Source organism: Oncorhynchus keta, chromosome 13 (genome assembly GCF_023373465.1).
Source record: "Oncorhynchus keta strain PuntledgeMale-10-30-2019 chromosome 13, Oket_V2, whole genome shotgun sequence".
NCBI classification, from domain to species: Eukaryota; Metazoa; Chordata; class Actinopteri; order Salmoniformes; family Salmonidae; genus Oncorhynchus; species Oncorhynchus keta.
In genome coordinates this window covers 1,054,726-1,077,248 of record NC_068433.1, presented here as the reverse complement: position 1 = coordinate 1,077,248, position 22,523 = coordinate 1,054,726, and the positions used below count along the sequence as shown (strand labels likewise).

At 41.8% G+C, this 22,523-nt stretch overlaps 1 protein-coding gene across 1 annotated transcript in view; it reads right to left on the bottom strand.

Annotated features, from left to right (window-relative positions):
- LOC127906905 (uncharacterized protein DDB_G0271670-like) overlaps positions 1 to 20,168 on the bottom strand; it is a 39,078-nt gene extending 18,910 nt beyond the window's left edge. The window contains exons 1-3 of the mRNA XM_052460708.1: positions 20,149 to 20,168; positions 17,413 to 17,476; positions 14,032 to 14,079 (exon numbers count right to left, since the gene is read on the bottom strand). Coding sequence (XP_052316668.1) covers positions 14,032 to 14,079; positions 17,413 to 17,469 — 105 coding nt within the window. The 5' untranslated portion in view covers positions 17,470 to 17,476; positions 20,149 to 20,168. The remainder of the gene's footprint in view (positions 1 to 14,031; positions 14,080 to 17,412; positions 17,477 to 20,148) is intronic.
- Positions 20,169 to 22,523: the final 2,355 nt, after the last annotated feature.

The window sequence follows — 22,523 nt, the reverse complement described above, 5'->3', positions numbered from 1 at the left end:
AACAGAAAGGGGTCTATATAACAGAAAGGGGTCTATATATAACAGAAAGGGGTTTATATATAACAGAAAGGGGTTTATATATAACAGAAAGGGGTCTATATATAACAGAAAGGGGTCTATATAACAGAAAGGGGTCTATATATAACAGAAAGGGGTCTATATATAACAGAAAGGGGTTTATATATAACAGAAAGGGGTTTATATATAACAGAAAGGGGTTTATATATAACAGAAAGGGGTCTATATATAACAGAAAGGGGTCTATATATAACAGAAAGGGGTCTATATATAACAGAAAGGGGTTTATATATAACAGAAAGGGGTCTATATAACAGAAAGGGGTCTATATATAACAGAAAGAGGTCTATATATAACAGAAAGGGGTTTATATATAACAGAAAGGGGTTTATATATAACAGAAAGGGGTCTATATATAACATAAAGGGGTCTATATATAACAGAAAGGGGTCTATATATAACAGAAAGAGGTACATATAACAGAAAGGGGTTTATATATAACAAAAAGGGGTTTATATATGACAGAAAGGGGTCTATATATAACAGAAAGGGGTTTATATATAACAGAAAGGGGTCTATATATAACAGAAAGGGGTTTATATATAACAGAAAGGGGTCTATATAACAAAAAGGGGTTTATATATAACAGAAAGGGGTCTATATATAACAGAAAGGGGTTTATATATAACAGAAAGGGGTCTATATATAACAGAAAGGGGTTTATATATAACAGAAAGGGGTTTATATATAACAGAAAGGGGTCTATATATAACAGAAAGGGGTCTATATATAACAGAAAGGGGTCTATATATAACAGAAAGAGGTACATATAACAGAAAGGGGTTCATATATAACAAAAAGGGTTTATATATAACAGAAAGGGGTCTATATATAACAGAAAGGGGTCTATATATAACAGAAAGGGGTCTATATATAACAGAAAGGGGTATATATATAACAGAAAGGGGTCTATATATAACAGAAGGGTCTATATATAACAGAAAGGGGTCTATATAACAGAAAGGGGTCTATATATAACAGAAAGGGGTTTATATATAACAGAAAGGGGTCTATATATAACAGAAAGGGGTTTATATATAACAGAAAGGGGTTTATATATAACAGAAAGGGGTCTATATATAACAGAAAGGGGTCTATATATAACAGAAAGGGGTCTATATATAACAGAAAGGGGTCTATATATAACAGAAAGGGGTCTATATATAACAGAAAGGGGTCTATATATAACAGAAAGGGGTCTATATAACAGAAAGGGGTCTATATATAACAGAAAGGGGTTTATATATAACAGAAAGGGGTCTATATATAACAGAAAGGGGTTTATATATAACAGAAAGGGGTTTATATATAACAGAAAGGGGTCTATATATAACAGAAAGGGGTCTATATATAACAGAAAGGGGTTTATATATAACAGAAAGGGGTCTATATATAACAGAAAGGGGTTTATATATAACAGAAAGGGGTCTATATATAACAGAAAGGGGTTTATATATAACAGAAAGGGGTCTATATAACAGAAAGGGGTCTATATATAACAGAAAGGGGTCTATATATAACAGAAAGGGGTCTATATATAACAGAAAGGGGTTTATATATAACAGAAAGGGGTCTATATATAACAGAAAGGGGTTTATATATAACAGAAAGGGGTCTATATATAACAGAAAGGGGTTTATATATAACAGAAAGGGGTTTATATATAACAGAAAGGGGTCTATATATAACAGAAAGGGGTCTATATATAACAGAAAGGGGTCTATATATAACAGAAAGGGGTCTATATATAACAGAAAGGGGTTTATATATAACAGAAAGGGGTTTATATATAACAGAAAGGGGTTTATATATAACAGAAAGGGGTTTATATATAACAGAAAGGGGTCTATATAACAGAAAGGGGTCTATATATAACAGAAAGGGGTCTATATAACAGAAAGGGGTTTATATATAACAGAAAGGGGTCTATATAACAGAAAGGGGTTTATATATAACAGAAAGGGGTTTATATATAACAGAAAGGGGTTTATATATAACAGAAAGGGGTTTATATATAACAGAAAGGGGTCTATATAACAGAAAGGGGTCTATATATAACAGAAAGGGGTCTATATATAACAGAAAGGGGTTTATATATAACAGAAAGAGGTCTATATAACAGAAAGAGGTCTATATATAACAGAAAGGGGGTTATATATAACAGAAAGGGGTCTATATATAACAGAAAGGGGTCTATATATAACAGAAAGGGTTCTATATATAACAGAAAGGGGTTTATATATAACAGAAAGGGGTCTATATATAACAGAAAGGGGTCTATATATAACAGAAAGAGGTCTATATATAACAGAAAGGGGTCTATATATAACAGAAAGGGGTCTATATATAACAGAAAGGGGACTATATATAACAGAAAGGGGTTTATATATAACAGAAAGGGGTCTATATATAACAGAAAGGGGTCTATATATAACAGAAAGAGGTCTATATATAACAGAAAGGGGTCTATATATAACAGAAAGGGGACTATATATAACAGAAAGGGGTTTATATATAACAGAAAGGGGTCTATATAACAGAAAGAGGTCTATATATAACAGAAAGGGGTCTATATAACAGAAAGAGGTCTATATATAACAGAAAGGGGTCTATATATAACAGAAAGGGGTCTTTATATAACAGAAAGGGGTCTATATATAACAGAAAGGGGTCTATATATAACAGAAAGGGGTTTATATATAACAGAAAGGGGTTTATATATAACAGAAAGGGGTCTATATAACAGAAAGGGGTCTATATATAACAGAAAGGGGTCTATATATAACAGAAAGGGGTCTATATATAACAGAAAGGGGTTTATATATAACAGAAAGGGGTCTATATATAACAGAAAGGGGTCTATATATAACAGAAAGGGGTTTATATATAACAGAAAGGGGTTTATATATAACAGAAAGGGGTCTATATAACAGAAAGGGGTCTATATATAACAGAAAGGGGTCTATATATAACAGAAAGGGGTCTATATATAACAGAAAGGGGTTTATATATAACAGAAAGGGGTTTATATATAACAGAAAGGGGTTTATATATAACAGAAAGGGGTCTATATATAACAGAAAGGGGTCTATATATAACAGAAAGGGGTTTATATATAACAGAAAGGGGTCTATATATAACAGAAAGGGGTCTATATATAACAGAAAGGGGTCTATATATAACAGAAAGGGGTCTATATATAACAGAAAGGGGTCTATATATAACAGAAAGGGGTCTATATATAACAGAAAGGGGTTTATATATAACAGAAAGGGGTCTATATATAACAGAAAGGGGTTTATATATAACAGAAAGGGGTTTATATATAACAGAAAGGGGTTTATATATAACAGAAAGGGGTCTATATATAACAGAAAGGGGTTTATATATAACAGAAAGGGGTTTATATATAACAGAAAGGGGTTTATATATAACAGAAAGGGGTTTATATATAACAGAAAGGGGTTTATATATAACAGAAAGGGGTCTATATATAACAGAAAGGGGTCTATATATAACAGAAAGGGGTTTATATATAACAGAAAGGGGTCTATATATAACAGAAAGGGGTCTATATAACAGAAAGGGGTCTATATAACAGAAAGGGGTTTATATATAACAGAAAGGGGTTTATATATAACAGAAAGGGGTTTATATATAACAGAAAGGGGTCTATATATAACAGAAAGGGGTCTATATAACAGAAAGGGGTTTATATATAACAGAAAGGGGTTTATATATAACAGAAAGGGGTTTATATATAACAGAAAGGGGTTTATATATAACAGAAAGGGGTTTATATATAACAGAAAGGGGTTTATATATAACAGAAAGGGGTCTATATATAACAGAAAGGGGTCTATATATAACAGAAAGGGGTTTATATATAACAGAAAGGGGTCTATATAACAGAAAGGGGTTTATATATAACAGAAAGGGGTCTATATATAACAGAAAGGGGTCTATATATAACAGAAAGGGGTCTATATAACAGAAAGGGGTTTATATAAAACAGAAAGGGGTTTATATATAACAGAAAGGGGTCTATATATAACAGAAAGGGGTCTATATATAACAGAAAGGGGTTTATATATAACAGAAAGGGGTCTATATATAACAGAAAGGGGTCTATATATAACAGAAAGGGGTTTATATATAACAGAAAGGGGTCTATATAACAGAAAGGGGTTTATATATAACAGAAAGGGGTCTATATATAACAGAAAGGGGTTTATATATAACAGAAAGGGGTCTATATATAACAGAAAGGGGTCTATATATAACAGAAAGGGGTCTATATATAACAGAAAGGGGTCTATATATAACAGAAAGGGGTCTATATATAACAGAAAGGGGTTTATATATAACAGAAAGGGGTCTATATATAACAGAAAGGGGTTTATATATAACAGAAAGGGGTTTATATATAACAGAAAGGGGTCTATATATAACAGAAAGGGGTCTATATATAACAGAAAGGGGTCTATATAACAGAAAGGGGTTTATATATAACAGAAAGGGGTTTATATATAACAGAAAGGGGTCTATATATAACAGAAAGGGGTTTATATATAACAGAAAGGGGTTTATATGTAACAGAAAGGGGTCTATATAAAACAGAAAGGGTTTATATATAACAGAAAGGGGTTTATATATAACAGAAAGGGGTCTATATATAACAGAAAGGGGTCTATATATAACAGAAAGGGGTCTATATAACAGAAAGGGGTCTATATATAACAGAAAGGGGACTATATATAACAGAAAGGGGTCTATATATAACAGAAAGGGGTCTATATATAACAGAAAGGGGACTATATATAACAGAAAGGGGTCTATATAACAGAAAGGGGTTTATATGTAACAGAAAGGGGACTATATATAACAGAAAGGGTCTATATATAACAGAAAGGGGTTTATATATAACAGAAAGGGGTCTATATAACAGAAAGGGGTTTATATATAACAGAAAGGGGTCTATATATAACAGAAAGGGGTTTATATATAACAGAAAGGGTCTATATATAACAGAAAGGGTTCTATATATAACAGAAAGGGGTCTATATATAACAGAAAGGGGTCTATATATAACAGAAAGGGGTCTATATATAACAGAAAGGGGTTTATATATAACAGAAAGGGGTCTATATATAACAGAAAGGGGTTTATATATAACAGAAAGGGGTTTATATATAACAGAAAGGGGTCTATATATAACAGAAAGGGGTCTATATATAACAGAAAGGGGTCTATATAACATAAATGGGTTTATATAAAACAGAAAGGGTTTATATATAACAGAAAGGGGTCTATATATAACAGAAAGGGGTTTATATATAACAGAAAGGGGTTTATATGTAACAGAAAGGGGTCTATATAAAACAGAAAGGGGTTTATATATAACAGAAAGGGGTTTATATATAACAGAAAGGGGTTTATATATAACAGAAAGGGGTCTATATATAACAGAAAGGGGTTTATATATAACAGAAAGGGGTTTATATATAACAGAAAGGGGTTTATATATAACAGAAAGGGGTTTATATATAACAGAAAGGGGTTTATATATAACAGAAAGGGGTCTATATATAACAGAAAGGGGTTTATATATAACAGAAAGGGGTTTATATATAACAGAAAGGGGTTTATATATAACAGAAAGGGGTCTATATAACAGAAAGGGGTCTATATAACAGAAAGGGGTTTATATATAACAGAAAGGGGTCTATATATAACAGAAAGGGGTCTATATATAACAGAAAGGGGTCTATATATAACAGAAAGGGGACTATATATAAAAGAAAGGGGTCTATATATAACAGAAAGGGGACTATATATAACAGAAAGGGGTCTATATATAACAGAAAGGGGTCTATATATAACAGAAAGGGGTCTATATAACAGAAAGGGGGTTATATATAACAGAAAGGGGTCTATATATAACAGAAAGGGGTTTATATATAACAGAAAGGGGACTATATATAACAGAAAGGGGTCTATATATAACAGAAAGGGGTTTATATATAACAGAAAGGGGTTTATATATAACAGAAAGGGGTTTATATATAACAGAAAGGGGTCTATATATAACAGAAAGGGGTCTATATATAACAGAAAGGGGTCTATATATAACAGAAAGGGGTTTATATATAACAGAAAGGGGTCTATATATAACAGAAAGGGGTTTATATATAACAGAAAGGGGTCTATATATAACAGAAAGGGGTCTATATATAACAGAAAGGGGTTTATATATAACAGAAAGGGGTCTATATATAACAGAAAGGGGTTTATATATAACAGAAAGGGGTCTATATATAACAGAAAGGGGACTATATATAACAGAAAGGGGTCTATATAACAGAAAGGGGTCTATATATAACAGAAAGGGGTCTATATATAACAGAAAGGGGTCTATATATAACAGAAAGGGGTCTATATATAACAGAAAGGGGACTATATATAACAGAAAGGGGTCTATATAACAGAAAGGGGTTTATATGTAACAGAAAGGGGACTATATATAACAGAAAGGGGTCTATATATAACAGAAAGGGGTTTATATATAACAGAAAGGGGACTATATATAACAGAAAGGGGTCTATATATAACAGAAAGGGGTCTATATATAACAGAAAGGGGTTTATATATAACAGAAAGAGGACTATATATAACAGAAAGGGGTCTATATATAACAGAAAGGGGACTATATATAACAGAAAGGGGTCTATATATAACAGAAAGGGGTTTATATATAACAGAAAGAGGACTATATATAACAGAAAGGGGTCTATATATAACAGAAAGGGGACTATATATAACAGAAAGGGGTCTATATATAACAGAAAGGGGTCTATATATAACAGAAAGGGGTTTATATATAACAGAAAGAGGACTATATATAACAGAAAGGGGTCTATATATAACAGAAAGGGGTTTATATATAACAGAAAGGGGTTTATATATAACAGAAAGGGGTCTATATATAACAGAAAGGGGATTATATATAACAGAAAGGGGTTTATATATAACAGAAAGGGGTTTATATATAACAGAAAGGGGTTTATATATAACAGAAAGGGGTCTATATATAACAGAAAGGGGTCTATATAACAGAAAGGGGTTTATATATAACAGAAAGGGGTTTATATATAACAGAAAGGGGTCTATATAACAGAAAGGGGTTTATATATAACAGAAAGGGGTTTATATATAACAGAAAGGGGTCTATATAACAGAAAGGGGTTTATATATAACAGAAAGGGGTTTATATATAACAGAAAGGGGTCTATATAACAGAAAGGGGACTATATATAACAGAAATGGGTCTATATATAACAGAAAGAGGTCTATACGTAACTGAGCAACATATTAAATCTGTTTTTGGTTTGGGTAAAGTAAAGAAACCCATAGTGGCGTGTTGGGTATGTCTATCTGGTTGATGTGTATGCTACTAGATCATTCAAGTGGTTAGGCATTTTCAACAGAACTTTTTTTCCTTAAAAAACTAGAAGTAGTTAATTTTTCAACTGTGACATACTATCATGTTAAGGTGCAGGTAACCACAAGGCGTGCTGCTTTGTTTTGAGAAAGCAACAGCTCCTAATGTATCACATGGGGATGTGTGGAGACGTACTTCTCAGTCTGAAGTGGCGCCACTTGTCTGACTCGTAAGACGCTTCAGGAGAGCGGTCACCTGCGCTAGCAAAGCTGAGGTCCTGAGTTCGCTGGGAGGAAGTGGTACTCGCTAAGCAAGCAGGGTGCTGTCCTTTACACAAGGTCTATCTTTGCTGCACTTAACTAGAGTATAGGGGAGGGTGGGAACATGTAGAATATGGACTGGTGAAACTCACCATCAGGGGAGGGAGGGAACATGTAGAATATGGACTGGTGAAACTCACCATCAGGGGAGGGAACATGTAGAATATGGACTGGTGAAACTCACCATCAGGAGAGGGAACATGTAGAATATGGACTGGTGAAACTCACCATCAGGGAGGGAACATGTAGAATATGGACTGGTGAAACTCACCATCAGGGGAGGGAGGGAACATGTAGAATATGGACTGGTGAAACTCACCATCAGGGGAGGGAGGGAACATGTAGAATATGGACTGGTGAAACTCACCATCAGGGGAGGGAGGGAACATGTAGAATATGGACTGGTGAAACTCACCATCAGGGGAGGGAGGGAACATGTAGAATATGGACTGGTGAAACTCACCATCAGGAGAGGGAACATGTAGAATATGGACTGGTGAAACTCACCATCAGGGGAGGGAACATGTAGAATATGGACTGGTGAAACTCACCATCAGGGGAGGGAGGGAACATGTAGAATATGGACTGGTGAAACTCACCATCAGGGGAGGGAGGAACATGTAGAATATGGACTGGTGAAACTCACCATCAGGGGAGGGAGGGAACATGTAGAATATGGACTGGTGAAACTCACCATCAGGGGAGGGAGGGAACATGTAGAATATGGACTGGTGAAACTCACCATCAGGGGAGGGAGGGAACATGTAGAATATGGACTGGTGAAACTCACCATCAGGGGAGGGAGGGAACATGTAGAATATGGACTGGTGAAACTCACCATCAGGGGAGGGAGGAACATGTAGAATATGGACTGGTGAAACTCACCATCAGGAGAGGGAACATGTAGAATATGGACTGGTGAAACTCACCATCAGGGGAGGGAGGGAACATGTAGAATATGGACTGGTGAAACTCACCATCAGGGGAGGGAGGAACATGTAGAATATGGACTGGTGAAACTCACCATCAGGAGAGGGAACATGTAGAATATGGACTGGTGAAACTCACCATCAGGGGAGGGAGGGAACATGTAGAATATGGACTGGTGAAACTCACCATCAGGAGAGGGAGGGAACATGTAGAATATGGACTGGTGAAACTCACCATCAGGGGAGGGAACATGTAGAATATGGACTGGTGAAACTCACCATCAGGGGAGGGAACATGTAGAATATGGACTGGTTTTACTCACCATCAGGGGAGGGAACATGTAGAATATGGACTGGTGAAACTCACCATCAGGAGAGGGAACATGTAGAATATGGACTGGTGAAACTCACCATCAGGGGAGGGAACATGTAGAATATGGACTGGTGAAACTCACCATCAGGAGAGGGAACATGTAGAATATGGACTGGTGAAACTCACCATCAGGAGAGGGAACATGTAGAATATGGACTGGTGAAACTCACCATCAGGAGAGGGAACATGTAGAATATGGACTGGTGAAACTCACCATCAGGAGAGGGAACATGTAGAATATGGACTGGTGAAACTCACCATCAGGGGAGGGAACATGTAGAATATGGACTGGTGAAACTCACCATCAGGAGAGGGAACATGTAGAATATGGACTGGTGAAACTCACCATCAGGGGAGGAACATGTAGAATATGGACTGGTGAAACTCACCATCAGGAGAGGGAACATGTAGAATATGGACTGGTGAAACTCACCATCAGGGAGGGAACATGTAGAATATGGACTGGTGAAACTCACCATCAGGGGAGGGAACATGTAGAATATGGACTGGTGAAACTCACCATCAGGGGAGGAACATGTAGAATATGGACTGGTGAAACTCACCATCAGGGGAGGGAGGGAACATGTAGAATATGGACTGGTGAAACTCACCATCAGGAGAGGGAACATGTAGAATATGGACTGGTGAAACTCACCATCAGGGAGGGAACATGTAGAATATGGACTGGTGAAACTCACCATCAGGGGAGGAACATGTAGAATATGGACTGGTGAAACTCACCATCAGGGAGGGAACATGTAGAATATGGACTGGTGAAACTCACCATCAGGGAGGGAGGGAACATGTAGAATATGGACTGGTGAAACTCACCATCAGGAGAGGGAGGAACATGTAGAATATGGACTGGTGAAACTCACCATCAGGAGAGGGAACATGTAGAATATGGACTGGTGAAACTCACCATCAGGGGAGGGAACATGTAGAATATGGACTGGTGAAACTCACCATCAGGAGAGGGAGGAACATGTAGAATATGGACTGGTGAAACTCACCATCAGGGGAGGGAACATGTAGAATATGGACTGGTGAAACTCACCATCAGGGGAGGGAGGGAACATGTAGAATATGGACTGGTGAAACTCACCATCAGGGGAGGGAACATGTAGAATATGGACTGGTGAAACTCACCATCAGGAGAGGGAACATGTAGAATATGGACTGGTGAAACTCACCATCAGGGGAGGGAACATGTAGAATATGGACTGGTGAAACTCACCATCAGGAGAGGGAACATGTAGAATATGGACTGGTGAAACTCACCATCAGGAGAGGGAACATGTAGAATATGGACTGGTGAAACTCACCATCAGGAGAGGGAACATGTAGAATATGGACTGGTGAAACTCACCATCAGGAGAGGGAACATGTAGAATATGGACTGGTGAAACTCACCATCAGGAGAGGGAACATGTAGAATATGGACTGGTGAAACTCACCATCAGGAGAGGGAACATGTAGAATATGGACTGGTGAAACTCACCATCAGGGGAGGGAACATGTAGAATATGGACTGGTGAAACTCACCATCAGGAGAGGGAACATGTAGAATATGGACTGGTGAAACTCACCATCAGGGGAGGGAACATGTAGAATATGGACTGGTGAAACTCACCATCAGGGGAGGGAGGGAACATGTAGAATATGGACTGGTGAAACTCACCATCAGGGGAGGGAACATGTAGAATATGGACTGGTGAAACTCACCATCAGGGGAGGGAGGGAACATGTAGAATATGGACTGGTGAAACTCACCATCAGGAGAGGGAACATGTAGAATATGGACTGGTGAAACTCACCATCAGGGGAGGGAACATGTAGAATATGGACTGGTGAAACTCACCATCAGGGGAGGGAACATGTAGAATATGGACTGGTGAAACTCACCATCAGGAGAGGGAACATGTAGAATATGGACTGGTGAAACTCACCATCAGGGGAGGGAGGGAACATGTAGAATATGGACTGGTGAAACTCACCATCAGGAGAGGGAGGGAACATGTAGAATATGGACTGGTGAAACTCACCATCAGGAGAGGGAACATGTAGAATATGGACTGGTGAAACTCACCATCAGGAGAGGGAACATGTAGAATATGGACTGAACATGTGAAACTCACCATCAGGAGAGGGAGGAACATGTAGAATATGGACTGGTGAAACTCACCATCAGGGGAGGGAACATGTAGAATATGGACTGGTGAAACTCACCATCAGAGAGGGAGGGAACATGAGAGAATATGGACTGGTGAAACTCACCATCAGGAGTGAAACTCACCATCAGGAGAGGAACATGTAGAATATGGACTGGTGAAACTCACCATCAGGGGAGGGAACATGTAGAATATGGACTGGTGAAACTCACCATCAGGGGAGGGAACATGTAGAATATGGACTGGTGAAACTCACCATCAGGAGAGGGAGGGAACATGTAGAATATGGACTGGTGAAACTCACCATCAGGGGAGGGAGGGAACATGTAGAATATGGACTGGTGAAACTCACCATCAGGGGAGGGAACATGTAGAATATGGACTGGTGAAACTCACCATCAGGGGAGGGAACATGTAGAATATGGACTGGTGAAACTCACCATCAGGGGAGGGAACATGTAGAATATGGACTGGTGAAACTCACCATCAGGGGAGGGAGGGAACATGTAGAATATGGACTGGTGAAACTCACCATCAGGGGAGGGAACATGTAGAATATGGACTGGTGAAACTCACCATCAGGGGAGGGAACATGTAGAATATGGACTGGTGAAACTCACCATCAGGGGAGGGAGGGAACATGTAGAATATGGACTGGTGAAACTCACCATCAGGGGAGGGAGGGAACATGTAGAATATGGACTGGTGAAACTCACCATCAGGGGAGGGAACATGTAGAATATGGACTGGTGAAACTCACCATCAGGAGAGGGAACATGTAGAATATGGACTGGTGAAACTCACCATCAGGGTGGAGGGAACATGTAGAATATGGACTGGTGAAACTCACCATCAGGGAGGGAGGGAACATGTAGAATATGGACTGGTGAAACTCACCATCAGGAGAGGGAGGGAACATGTAGAATATGGACTGGTGAAACTCACCATCAGGGAGGGAGGGAACATGTAGAATATGGACTGGTGAAACTCACCATCAGGAGAGGGAACATGTAGAATATGGACTGGTGAAACTCACCATCAGGGGTGGGGGACATGTAGAATATGGACTGGTGAAACTCACCATCATGGGGGAGGGAACATGTAGAATATGGACTGGTGAAACTCACCATCAGGGGAGGGAACATGTAGAATATGGACTGGTGAAACTCACCATCAGGGAGGGAACATGTAGAATATGGACTGGTGAAACTTACCATCAGGAGAGGGAGGGACTCACATGTAGAATATGGACTGGTGAAACTCACCATCAGGGGAGGGAGGAACATGTAGAATATGGACTGGTGAAACTCACCATCAGGGAGGGAACATGTAGAATATGGACTGGTGAAACTCACCATCAGGAGAGGGAACATGTAGAATATGGACTGGTGATACTCACCATCAGGGAGGGAACATGTAGAATATGGACTGGTGAAACTCACCATCAGGAGAGGGAACATGTAGAATATGGACTGGTGAAACTCACCATCAGGGGAGGGAGGGAACATGTAGAATATGGACTGGTGAAACTCACCATCAGGAGAGGGAACATGTAGAATATGGACTGGTGAAACTCACCATCAGGGGAGGGAGGGAACATGTAGAATATGGACTGGTGAAACTCACCATCAGGGAGGAGGGAACATGTAGAATATGGACTGGTGAAACTCACCATCAGAATATGGGGGAGGGGAACATGTAGAATATGGACTGGTGAAACTCACCATCAGGGGAGGGAACATGTAGAATATGGACTGGTGAAACTCACTATCAGGAGAGGGAGGAACATGTAGAATATGGACTGGTGAAACTCACCATCAGGGAGGGAACATGTAGAATATGGACTGGTGAAACTCACCATCAGGGGAGGGAGGAACATGTAGAATATGGACTGGTGAAACTCACCATCAGGGGAGGAACATGTAGAATATGGACTGGTGAAACTCACCATCAGGAGAGGGAACATGTAGAATATGGACTGGTGAAACTCACCATCAGGGGAGGGAGGAACATGTAGAATATGGACTGGTGAAACTCACCATCAGGGGAGGGAGGGAACATGTAGAATATGGACTGGTGAAACTCACCATCAGGGGAGGGAGGGAACATGTAGAATATGGACTGGTGAAACTCACCATCAGGGGAGGGAACATGTAGAATATGGACTGGTGAAACTCACCATCAGGAGAGGGAGGGAACATGTAGAATATGGACTGGTGAAACTCACCATCAGGGGAGGGAACATGTAGAATATGGACTGGTGAAACTCACCATCAGGAGAGGGAACATGTAGAATATGGACTGGTGAAACTCACCATCAGGAGAGGGAACATGTAGAATATGGACTGGTGAAACTCACCATCAGGAGAGGGAACATGTAGAATATGGACTGGTGAAACTCACCATCAGGGGAGGGAACATGTAGAATATGGACTGGTGAAACTCACCATCAGGGGAGGGAACATGTAGAATATGGACTGGTGAAACTCACCATCAGGGGAGGGAACATGTAGAATATGGACTGGTGAAACTCACCATCAGGGGAGGGAACATGTAGAATATGGACTGGTGAAACTCACCATCAGGAGAGGGAACATGTAGAATATGGACTGGTGAAACTCACCATCAGGGGAGGGAGGGAACATGTAGAATATGGACTGGTGAAACTCACCATCAGGGGAGGGAGGGAACATGTAGAATATGGACTGGTGAAACTCACCATCTCTCTCTGTGGGGGTAGCTGGTCCGTGACATCATACTGAGGGACCTGTAAAAGGTCGATATTGTAAAACAGAAACTGTTCTCAACGTTTAAATCTGAATAAATTAAAGGTAAAATAAATACTCAATGTTCACCTGATGCCCAAGTACCATTAATACCAGGCATAATGAACGGTGTATAGAAGGACAGATAGGAAAGACACCATCTCTCTATGTGAGGCTGAAACATCCAAACTCAGAATAACAACACATTTCAATAAAGTATACTGTTCCACCACAGTAGAACATCTAGACTAGAGGTCCACCACAGTAGAACATCTAGACTAGAGGTCCACCACAGTAGAACATCTAGACTAGAGGTCCACCACAGTAGAATATCTAGACTAGAGGTCCACCACAGTAGAACATCTAGACTAGAGGTCCACCACAGAAGAACATCTAGACTAGAGGTCCACCACAGTAGAATATCTAGACTAGAGGTCCACCACAGTAGAACATCTAGACTAGAGGTCCACCACAGTAGAACATCTAGACTAGAGGTCCACCACAGTAGAATATCTAGACTAGAGGTCCACCACAGACAACACAGTAGAACATTTAGACTAGAGGTCCACCACAGTAGAACATCTAGACTAGAGGTCCACCACAGTAGAACATCTAGACTAGAGGTCCACCACAGTAGAACATCTAGACTAGAGGTCCACCACAGTAGAACATCTAGACTAGAGGTCCACCACAGAGGAACATCTAGACTAGAGGTCCACCACAGTAGAATATCTAGACTAGAGGTCCACCACAGTAGAACATCTAGACTAGAGGTCCACCACAGAGAAACATCTAGACTAGAGGTCCACCACAGTAGAACATCTAGACTAGAGGTCCACCACAGTAGAACATCTAGACTAGAGGTCCACCACAGTAGAACATTTAGACTAGAGGTCCACCACAGAGGAACATCTAGACTAGAGGTCCACCACAGTAGAATATCTAGACTAGAGGTCCACCACAGTAGAACATCTAGACTAGAGGTCCACCACAGAGGAACATCTAGACTAGAGGTCCACCACAGTAGAATATCTAGACTAGAGGTCCACCACAGTAGAACATCTAGACTAGAGGTCCACCACAGAAGAACATCTAGACTAGAGGTCCACCACAGAGGAACATCTAGACTAGAGGTACACCACAGAGGCACATATAGACTAGAGGTCCACCACAGTAGAATATCTAGACTAGAGGTCCACCACAGCAGAACATCTAGACTAGAGGTCCACCACAGTAGAACATTTAGACTAGAGGTCCACCACAGAGGAACATCTAGACTAGAGGTCCACCACAGCAGAACATCTAGACTAGAGGTCCACCACAGAGACACATATAGACTAGAGGTCCACCACAGTAGAACATTTAGACTAGAGGTCCACCACAGACAACACAGTAGAACATCTAGACTAGAGGTACACCACAGTAGAATATCTAGACTAGAGGTCCACCACAGTAGAACATCTAGACTAGAGGTCCACCACAGACAACACAGTAGAACATCTAGACTAGAGGTCCACCACAGTAGAACATCTAGACTAGAGGTCCACCACAGACAACACAGTAGAACATTTAGACTAGAGGTCCACCACAGTATAACGTCTAGACTAGAGGTCCACCACAGACAACACAGTAGAACATTTAGACTAGAGGTCCACCACAGTAAAACATCTAGACTAGAGGTCCACCACAGTAGAATATCTAGACTAGAGGTCCACCACAGTAGAACATCTAGACTAGAGGTCCACCACAGTAGAACATCTAGACTAGAGGTCCACCACAGTAGAATATCTAGACTAGAGGTCCACCACAGTAGAACATCTAGACTAGAGGTCCACCACAGACAACACAGTAGAACATCTAGACTAGAGGTCCACCACAGTAGAACATCTAGACTAGAGGTCCACCACAGACAACACAGAATAACATTTAGACTAGAGGTCCACCACAGAGGGACATCTAGACTAGAGGTCCACCACAGTAGAACATCTAGACTAGAGGTCCACCACAGTAGAATATCTAGACTAGAGGTCCACCACAGTAGAACATCTAGACTAGAGGTCCACCACAGTAGAACATCTAGACTAGAGGTCCACCACAGAGGAACATCTAGACTAGAGGTCCACCACAGCAGAACATCTAGACTAGAGGTCCACCACAGTAGAATATCTAGACTAGAGGTCCACCACAGTAGAACATCTAGACTAGAGGTCCACCACAGTAGAACATCTAGACTAGAGGTCCACCACAGTAGAACATCTAGACTAGAGGTCCACCACAGTAGAATATATAGACTAGAGGTCCACCACAGAGAAACATTTAGACTAGAGGTCCACCACAGAGGAACATCTAGACTAGAGGTCCACCACAGAGGGACATCTAGACTAGAGGTCCACCACAGTAGAACATCTAGACTAGAGGTCCACCACAGTAGAACATCTAGACTAGAGGTCCACCACAGACAACACAGTAGAACATTTAGACTAGAGGTCCACCACAGTAGAACATCTAGACTAGAGGTCCACCACAGAGGAACATCTAGACTAGAGGTCCACCACAGAGACACATATAGACTAGAGGTCCACCACAGTAGAACATCTAGACTAGAGGTCCACCACAGAGGAACATCTAGACTAGAGGTCCACCACAGTAGAACATCTAGACTAGAGGTCCACCACAGACAACACAGTAGAACATCTAGACTAGAGGTCCACCACAGAAGAACATCTAGACTAGAGGTCCACCACAGTAGAACATTTAGACTAGAGGTCCACCACAGTAGAACATCTAGACTAGAGGTCCACCACAGTAGAACATCTAGACTAGAGGTCCACCACAGTAGAACATCTAGACTAGAGGTCCACCACAGTAGAACATTTAGACTAGAGGTCCACCACAGTAGAACATCTAGACTAGAGGTCCACCACAGTAGAACATCTAGACTAGAGGTCCACCACAGAGAAACATCTAGACTAGAGGTCCACCACAGTAGAACATATAGACTAGAGGTCCACCACAGTAGAACATCTAGACTAGAGGTCCACCACAGAGAAACATCTAGACTAGAGGTCCACCACAGAGACACATATAGACTAGAGGTCCACCACAGCAGAACATCTAGACTAGAGGTCCTTCGGCACCCAAAAACCTTTGATTATTAACTTTTGAGTTGAGCCAATTCTCCATTTTTATTATAACATACGTGATGACATTATCTCATACATGATGACATCATCTAGGTAAGGTATACCTGTAGAAGTTACTGGTTCTTTAGGTTATCACATATTCAGTCCATTACACCACTCTGTTCAACAGTAAGGTTTTCCTGCTGTACTTACTGAACTAGTCAAAGCTGCTCCCAGCAGACAGAACGTTAGGATGAGCACACCTGTCATCCTTCTCCTGCAGGGAGGGGGCGTGTCCACAGGGAAGAGTTGGACAATGGTTAAGGTTTCTTATATTAAAACAATTACAGACATGTTCCATATTGGGGGCGGCAGGGTAGCCTAGTGGTTAGAGTGTAGAGGCGGCAGGGTAGCCTAGTGGTTAGAGTGTAGGGGCGGCAGGGTAGCCTAGTGGTTAGAGTCTAGAGGCGGCAGGGTAGTCTAGTGGTTAGAGTGTAGAGGCGGCAGGGTAGTCTAGTGGTTAGAGTGTAGAGGAGGCAGGGTAGTCTAGTGGTTAGAGTGTAGAGGAGGCAGGTAGCCTAGTGGTTAGAGTGTAGAGGCGGCAGGTAGCCTAGTGGTTAGAGTGTAGAGGAGGCAGGTAGCCTAGTGGTTAGAGTGTAGAGGTGGCAGGGTAGCCTAGTGGTTAGAGTGTAGAGGTGGCAGGTAGCCTAGTGGTTAGAGTGTAGAGGTGGCAGGGTAGCCTAGTGGTTAGAGTGTAGAGGTGGCAGGGTAGCCTAGTGGTTAGAGTGTAGAGGTGGCAGGTAGCCTAGTGGTTAGAGTGTAGAGGCGGCAGGGTAGCCTAGTGGTTAGAGTGTAGAGGAGGCAGGTAGTCTAGTGGTTAGAGTGTAGAGGTGGCAGGGTAGTCTAGTGGTTAGAGTGTAGAGGAGGCAGGGTAGTCTAGTGGTTAGAGTGTAGAGGTGGCAGGGTAGCCTAGTGGTTAGAGTGTAGAGGTGGCAGGGTAGTCTAGTGGTTAGAGTGTAGAGGCGGCAGGGTAGCCTAGTGGTTAGAGTGTAGAGGAGGCAGGTAGCCTAGTGGTTAGAGTGTAGAGGTGGCAGGGTAGTCTAGTGGTTAGAGTGTAGAGGCGGCAGGGTAGTCTAGTGGTTAGAGTGTAGAGGTGGCAGGTAGCCTAGTGGTTAGAGTGTAGAGGTGGCAGGGTAGCCTAGTGGTTAGAGTGTAGAGGAGGCAGGGTAGTCTAGTGGTTAGAGTGTAGGGAGGCAGGTAGTCTAGTGGTTAGAGTGTAGAGGGGGCAGGGTAGTCTAGTGGTTAGAGTGTAGAGGTGGCAGGGTAGTCTAGTGGTTAGAGTGTAGAGGAGGCAGGGTAGTCTAGTGGTTAGAGTGTAGAGGTGGCAGGGTAGCCTAGTGGTTAGAGTGTAGAGGTGGCAGGGTAGTCTAGTGGTTAGAGTGTAGAGGTGGCAGGGTAGTCTAGTGGTTAGAGTGTAGAGGAGGCAGGGTAGTCTAGTGGTTAGAGTGTAGAGGTGGCAGGGTAGTCTAGTGGTTAGAGTGTAGAGGAGGCAGGGTAGTCTAGTGGTTAGAGTGTAGAGGTGGCAGGATAGCCTAGTGGTTAGAGTGTAGAGGCGGCAGGGTAGCCTAGTGGTTAGAGTGTAGAGGTGGCAGGATAGCCTAGTGGTTAGAGTGTAGAGGCGGCAGGGTAGCCTAGTGGTTAGAGTGTAGAGGCGGCAGGGTAGCCTAGTGGTTAGAGTATAGAGGCGGCAGGGTAGCCTCGTGGTTAGAGTGTAGAGGCGGCAGGTAGCCTAGTGGTTAGAGTGTAGAGGTGGCAGGTAGCCTAGTGGTTAGAGAGTAGAGGCGGCAGGGTAGCCTCGTGGTTAGAGTGTAGAGGCGGCAGGTAGCCTAGTGGTTAGAGTGTAGAGGTGGCAGGTAGCCTAGTGGTTAGAGAGTAGAGGTGGCAGGTAGCCTAGTGGTTAGAGTGTAGAGGTGGCAGGTAGCCTAGTGGTTAGAGAGTAGAGGCGGCAGGGTAGCCTCGTGGTTAGAGTGTAGAGGTGGCAGGTAGCCTAGTGGTTAGAGTGTAGAGGTGGCAGGTAGCCTAGTGGTTAGAGAGTAGAGGCGGCAGGGTAGCCTCGTGGTTAGAGTGTAGAGGCGGCAGGGTAGCCTTGTGGTTAGAGTGTAGAGGCGGCAGGGTAGCCTAGTGGTTAGAGTCTAGAGGCGGCAGGGTAGCCTAGTGGTTAGAGTGTAGAGGCGGCAGGGTAGCCTAGTGGTTAGAGTGTAGAGGCGGCAGGGTAGCCTAGTGGTTAGAGTGTAGAGGCGGCAGGGTAGCCTAGTGGTTAGAGTGTAGAGGTGGCAGGTAGCCTAGTGGTTAGAGTGTAGAGGCGGCAGGGTAGCCTAGTGGTTAGAGTGTTGGACTAGTAACCGGAAGGTTGCAAGTTCAAACCCCTGAGCTGACAAGGTACAAATCTGCCATTCTGACCGTGAACAGGCAGTTAACCCACTGTTCCTGCTGAGGAGTATTTCTGTCTGTAATAAAGCCATTTTGAGGTGAAAAACTCATTCTGATTGGGTGGGCCTGGCTCCCCAGTGGGTGGGCCTATGCCCTCCCATGGCTGAGCCCCTGCCCAGTCATGGAATCCATAGGTTAAGGCCTAATGAATTTATTTAAATTTACTGATTTCCTTATATGGACAGTAGAATATTTTAAATTCTTGCATGTTGCATATATAGTTCAGTATAGTTCAGTATAGTTAGTGTGGTCTGAATGACCAAGCATCTCTCTTACCTGTCCCCTGGTCTGTTGGTTAAAGACAATATCTGTCCTGAATGACCAAGCATCTCTCTTACCTGTCCCCTGGTCTGTTGGTTAAAGACAATATCTGTCCTGAATGACCAAGCATCTCTCTTACCTGTCCCCTGGTCTGTTGGTTAAAGAGATCTGTCCTGAATGACCAAGCATCTCTCTTACCTGTCCCCTGGTCTGTTTGTTAAAGACAATATCTGTCCTGAATGACCAAGCATCTCTCTTACCTGTCCCCTGGTCTGTTTGTTAAAGACAAGTATCTGTCCTAAATGACCAAGCATCTCTCTTACCTGTCCCCTGGTCTGTTTGTTAAAGAGATCTGTCCAAAAGTCTGAGATGATATCCCAGCAAGATAATTCATCACGGTTGAGGACATTACTAGTGAGTGTGAGTCGTACGTGCCAATCCTGACCTATTTATCACAGATCCTAGAGGAGGTGTGATCTGGGCTCTGTGGGGCATCCCTCTCTCTCTCTCACCACAATTCTGCCCTCTGTTACTGTTATCTTGTCAGGATAACAGGATGTTGGTTAGGCGTTGAGGAATGTGTTTTTTCATGGTGATGTTATTGTCACAAAGGGATTGATGATGAAGTGTCCCAGGGAGAGGTGTTGTTCAGAGTTTTGACAGTGAGAGTAATCTCGTTTAAAAGGAAACTAGATAGAAAGTCAGGAACACAGATTTTTAATTGATGTGATATTTTTCATCATGTAAACAAACACTGAACACAAACTGTAATTAGCATGTTTCACAACTTGAAAATTACAATCTTCGGTTAGATTTACAGTTTCTTACTCAGAACAGTAAGTCTTTGACTTGAAGAACACAACAGAAGACACATTATAACCGGGCTATGAACTATTATTGTTGTTATTATTATTATTGTTGTTATTAGTAGTATTGGTATTATTATTATTGTTGTTATTAGTAGTATTGGTATTATTATTATTGTTGTTATTAGTAGTATTGGTATTATTATTATAGGTAGTATAGAGTACAGTATATACGTACAGTGGGGCAAAAAAGTATTTAGTCAGCCACCAATTGTGCAAGTTCTCCCACTTAAAAAGATGAGAGAGGCCTGTAATTTTCATCATAGGTACACTTCAACTATGACAGACAAAATGAGAGAAAAAAAATCCAGAAAATCACATTGTAGGATTTTTAATGAATTTATTTGCAAATTATGGTGTTAAATAAGTAACGCCAACTGGAAAGTGTGTTATAGCAGCAATGTTCCTACATCTAGTGGAAAGCCTTCCCAGAAGAGTGGAGGCTGTTATAGCAGCAATGTTCCTACATCTAGTGGAAAGCCTTCCCAGAAGAGTGGAGGCTGTTATAGCAGCAATGTTCCTACATCTAGTGGAAAGCCTTCCCAGAAGAGTGGAGGCTGTTATAGCAGCAATGTTCCTACATCTAGTGGAAAGCCTTCCCAGAAGAGTGGAGGCTGTTATAGCAGCAATGTTCCTACATCTAGTGGAAAGCCTTCCCAGAAGAGTGGAGGCTGTTATAGCAGCAATGTTCCAACATCTAGTGGAAAGCCTTCCCAGAAGAGTGGAGGCTGTTATAGCAGCAATGTTCCTACATCTAGTGGAAAGCCTTCCCAGAAGAGTGGAGGCTGTTATAGCAGCAATGTTCCTACATCTAGTGGAAAGCCTTCCCAGAAGAGTGGAGGCTGTTATAGCAGCAATGTTCCTACATCTAGTGGAAAGCCTTCCCAGAAGAGTGGAGGCTGTTATAGCAGCAATGTTCCTACATCTAGTGGAAAGCCTTCCCAGAAGAGTGGAGGCTGTTATAGCAGCAATGTTCCTACATCTAGTGGAAAGCCTTCCCAGAAGAGTGGAGGCTGTTATAGCAGCAATGTTCCAAAATCTAGTGGAAAGCCTTCCCAGAAGAGTGGAGGCTGTTATAGCAGCAATGTTCCTACATCTAGTGGAAAGCCTTCCCAGAAGAGTGGAGGCTGTTATAGCAGCAATGTTCCAACATCTAGTGGAAAGCCTTCCCAGAAGAGTGGAGGCTGTTATAGCAGCAATGTTCCAACATCTAGTGGAAAGCCTTCCCAGAAGAGTGGAGGCTGTTATAGCAGCAATGTTCCTACATCTAGTGGAAAGCCTTCCCAGAAGAGTAGAGGCTGTTATAGCAGCAATGTTCCTACATCTAGTGGAAAGCCTTCCCAGAAGAGTAGAGGCTGTTATAGCAGCAATGTTCCTACATCTAGTGGAAAGCCTTCCCAGAAGAGTGGAGGCTGTTATAGCAGCAATGTTCCTACATCTAGTGGAAAGCCTTCCCAGAAGAGTAGAGGCTGTTATAGCAGCAATGTTCCAACATCTAGTGGAAAGCCTTCCCAGAAGAGTGGAGGCTGTTATAGCAGCAATGTTCCTACATCTAGTGGAAAGCCTTCCCAGAAGAGTGGAGGCTGTTATAGCAGTAATGTTCCAACATCTAGTGGAAAGCCTTCCCAGAAGAGTGGAGACTGTTATAGCAGCAATGTTCCAACATCTAGTGGAAAGCCTTCCCAGAAGAGTGGAGGCTGTTATAGC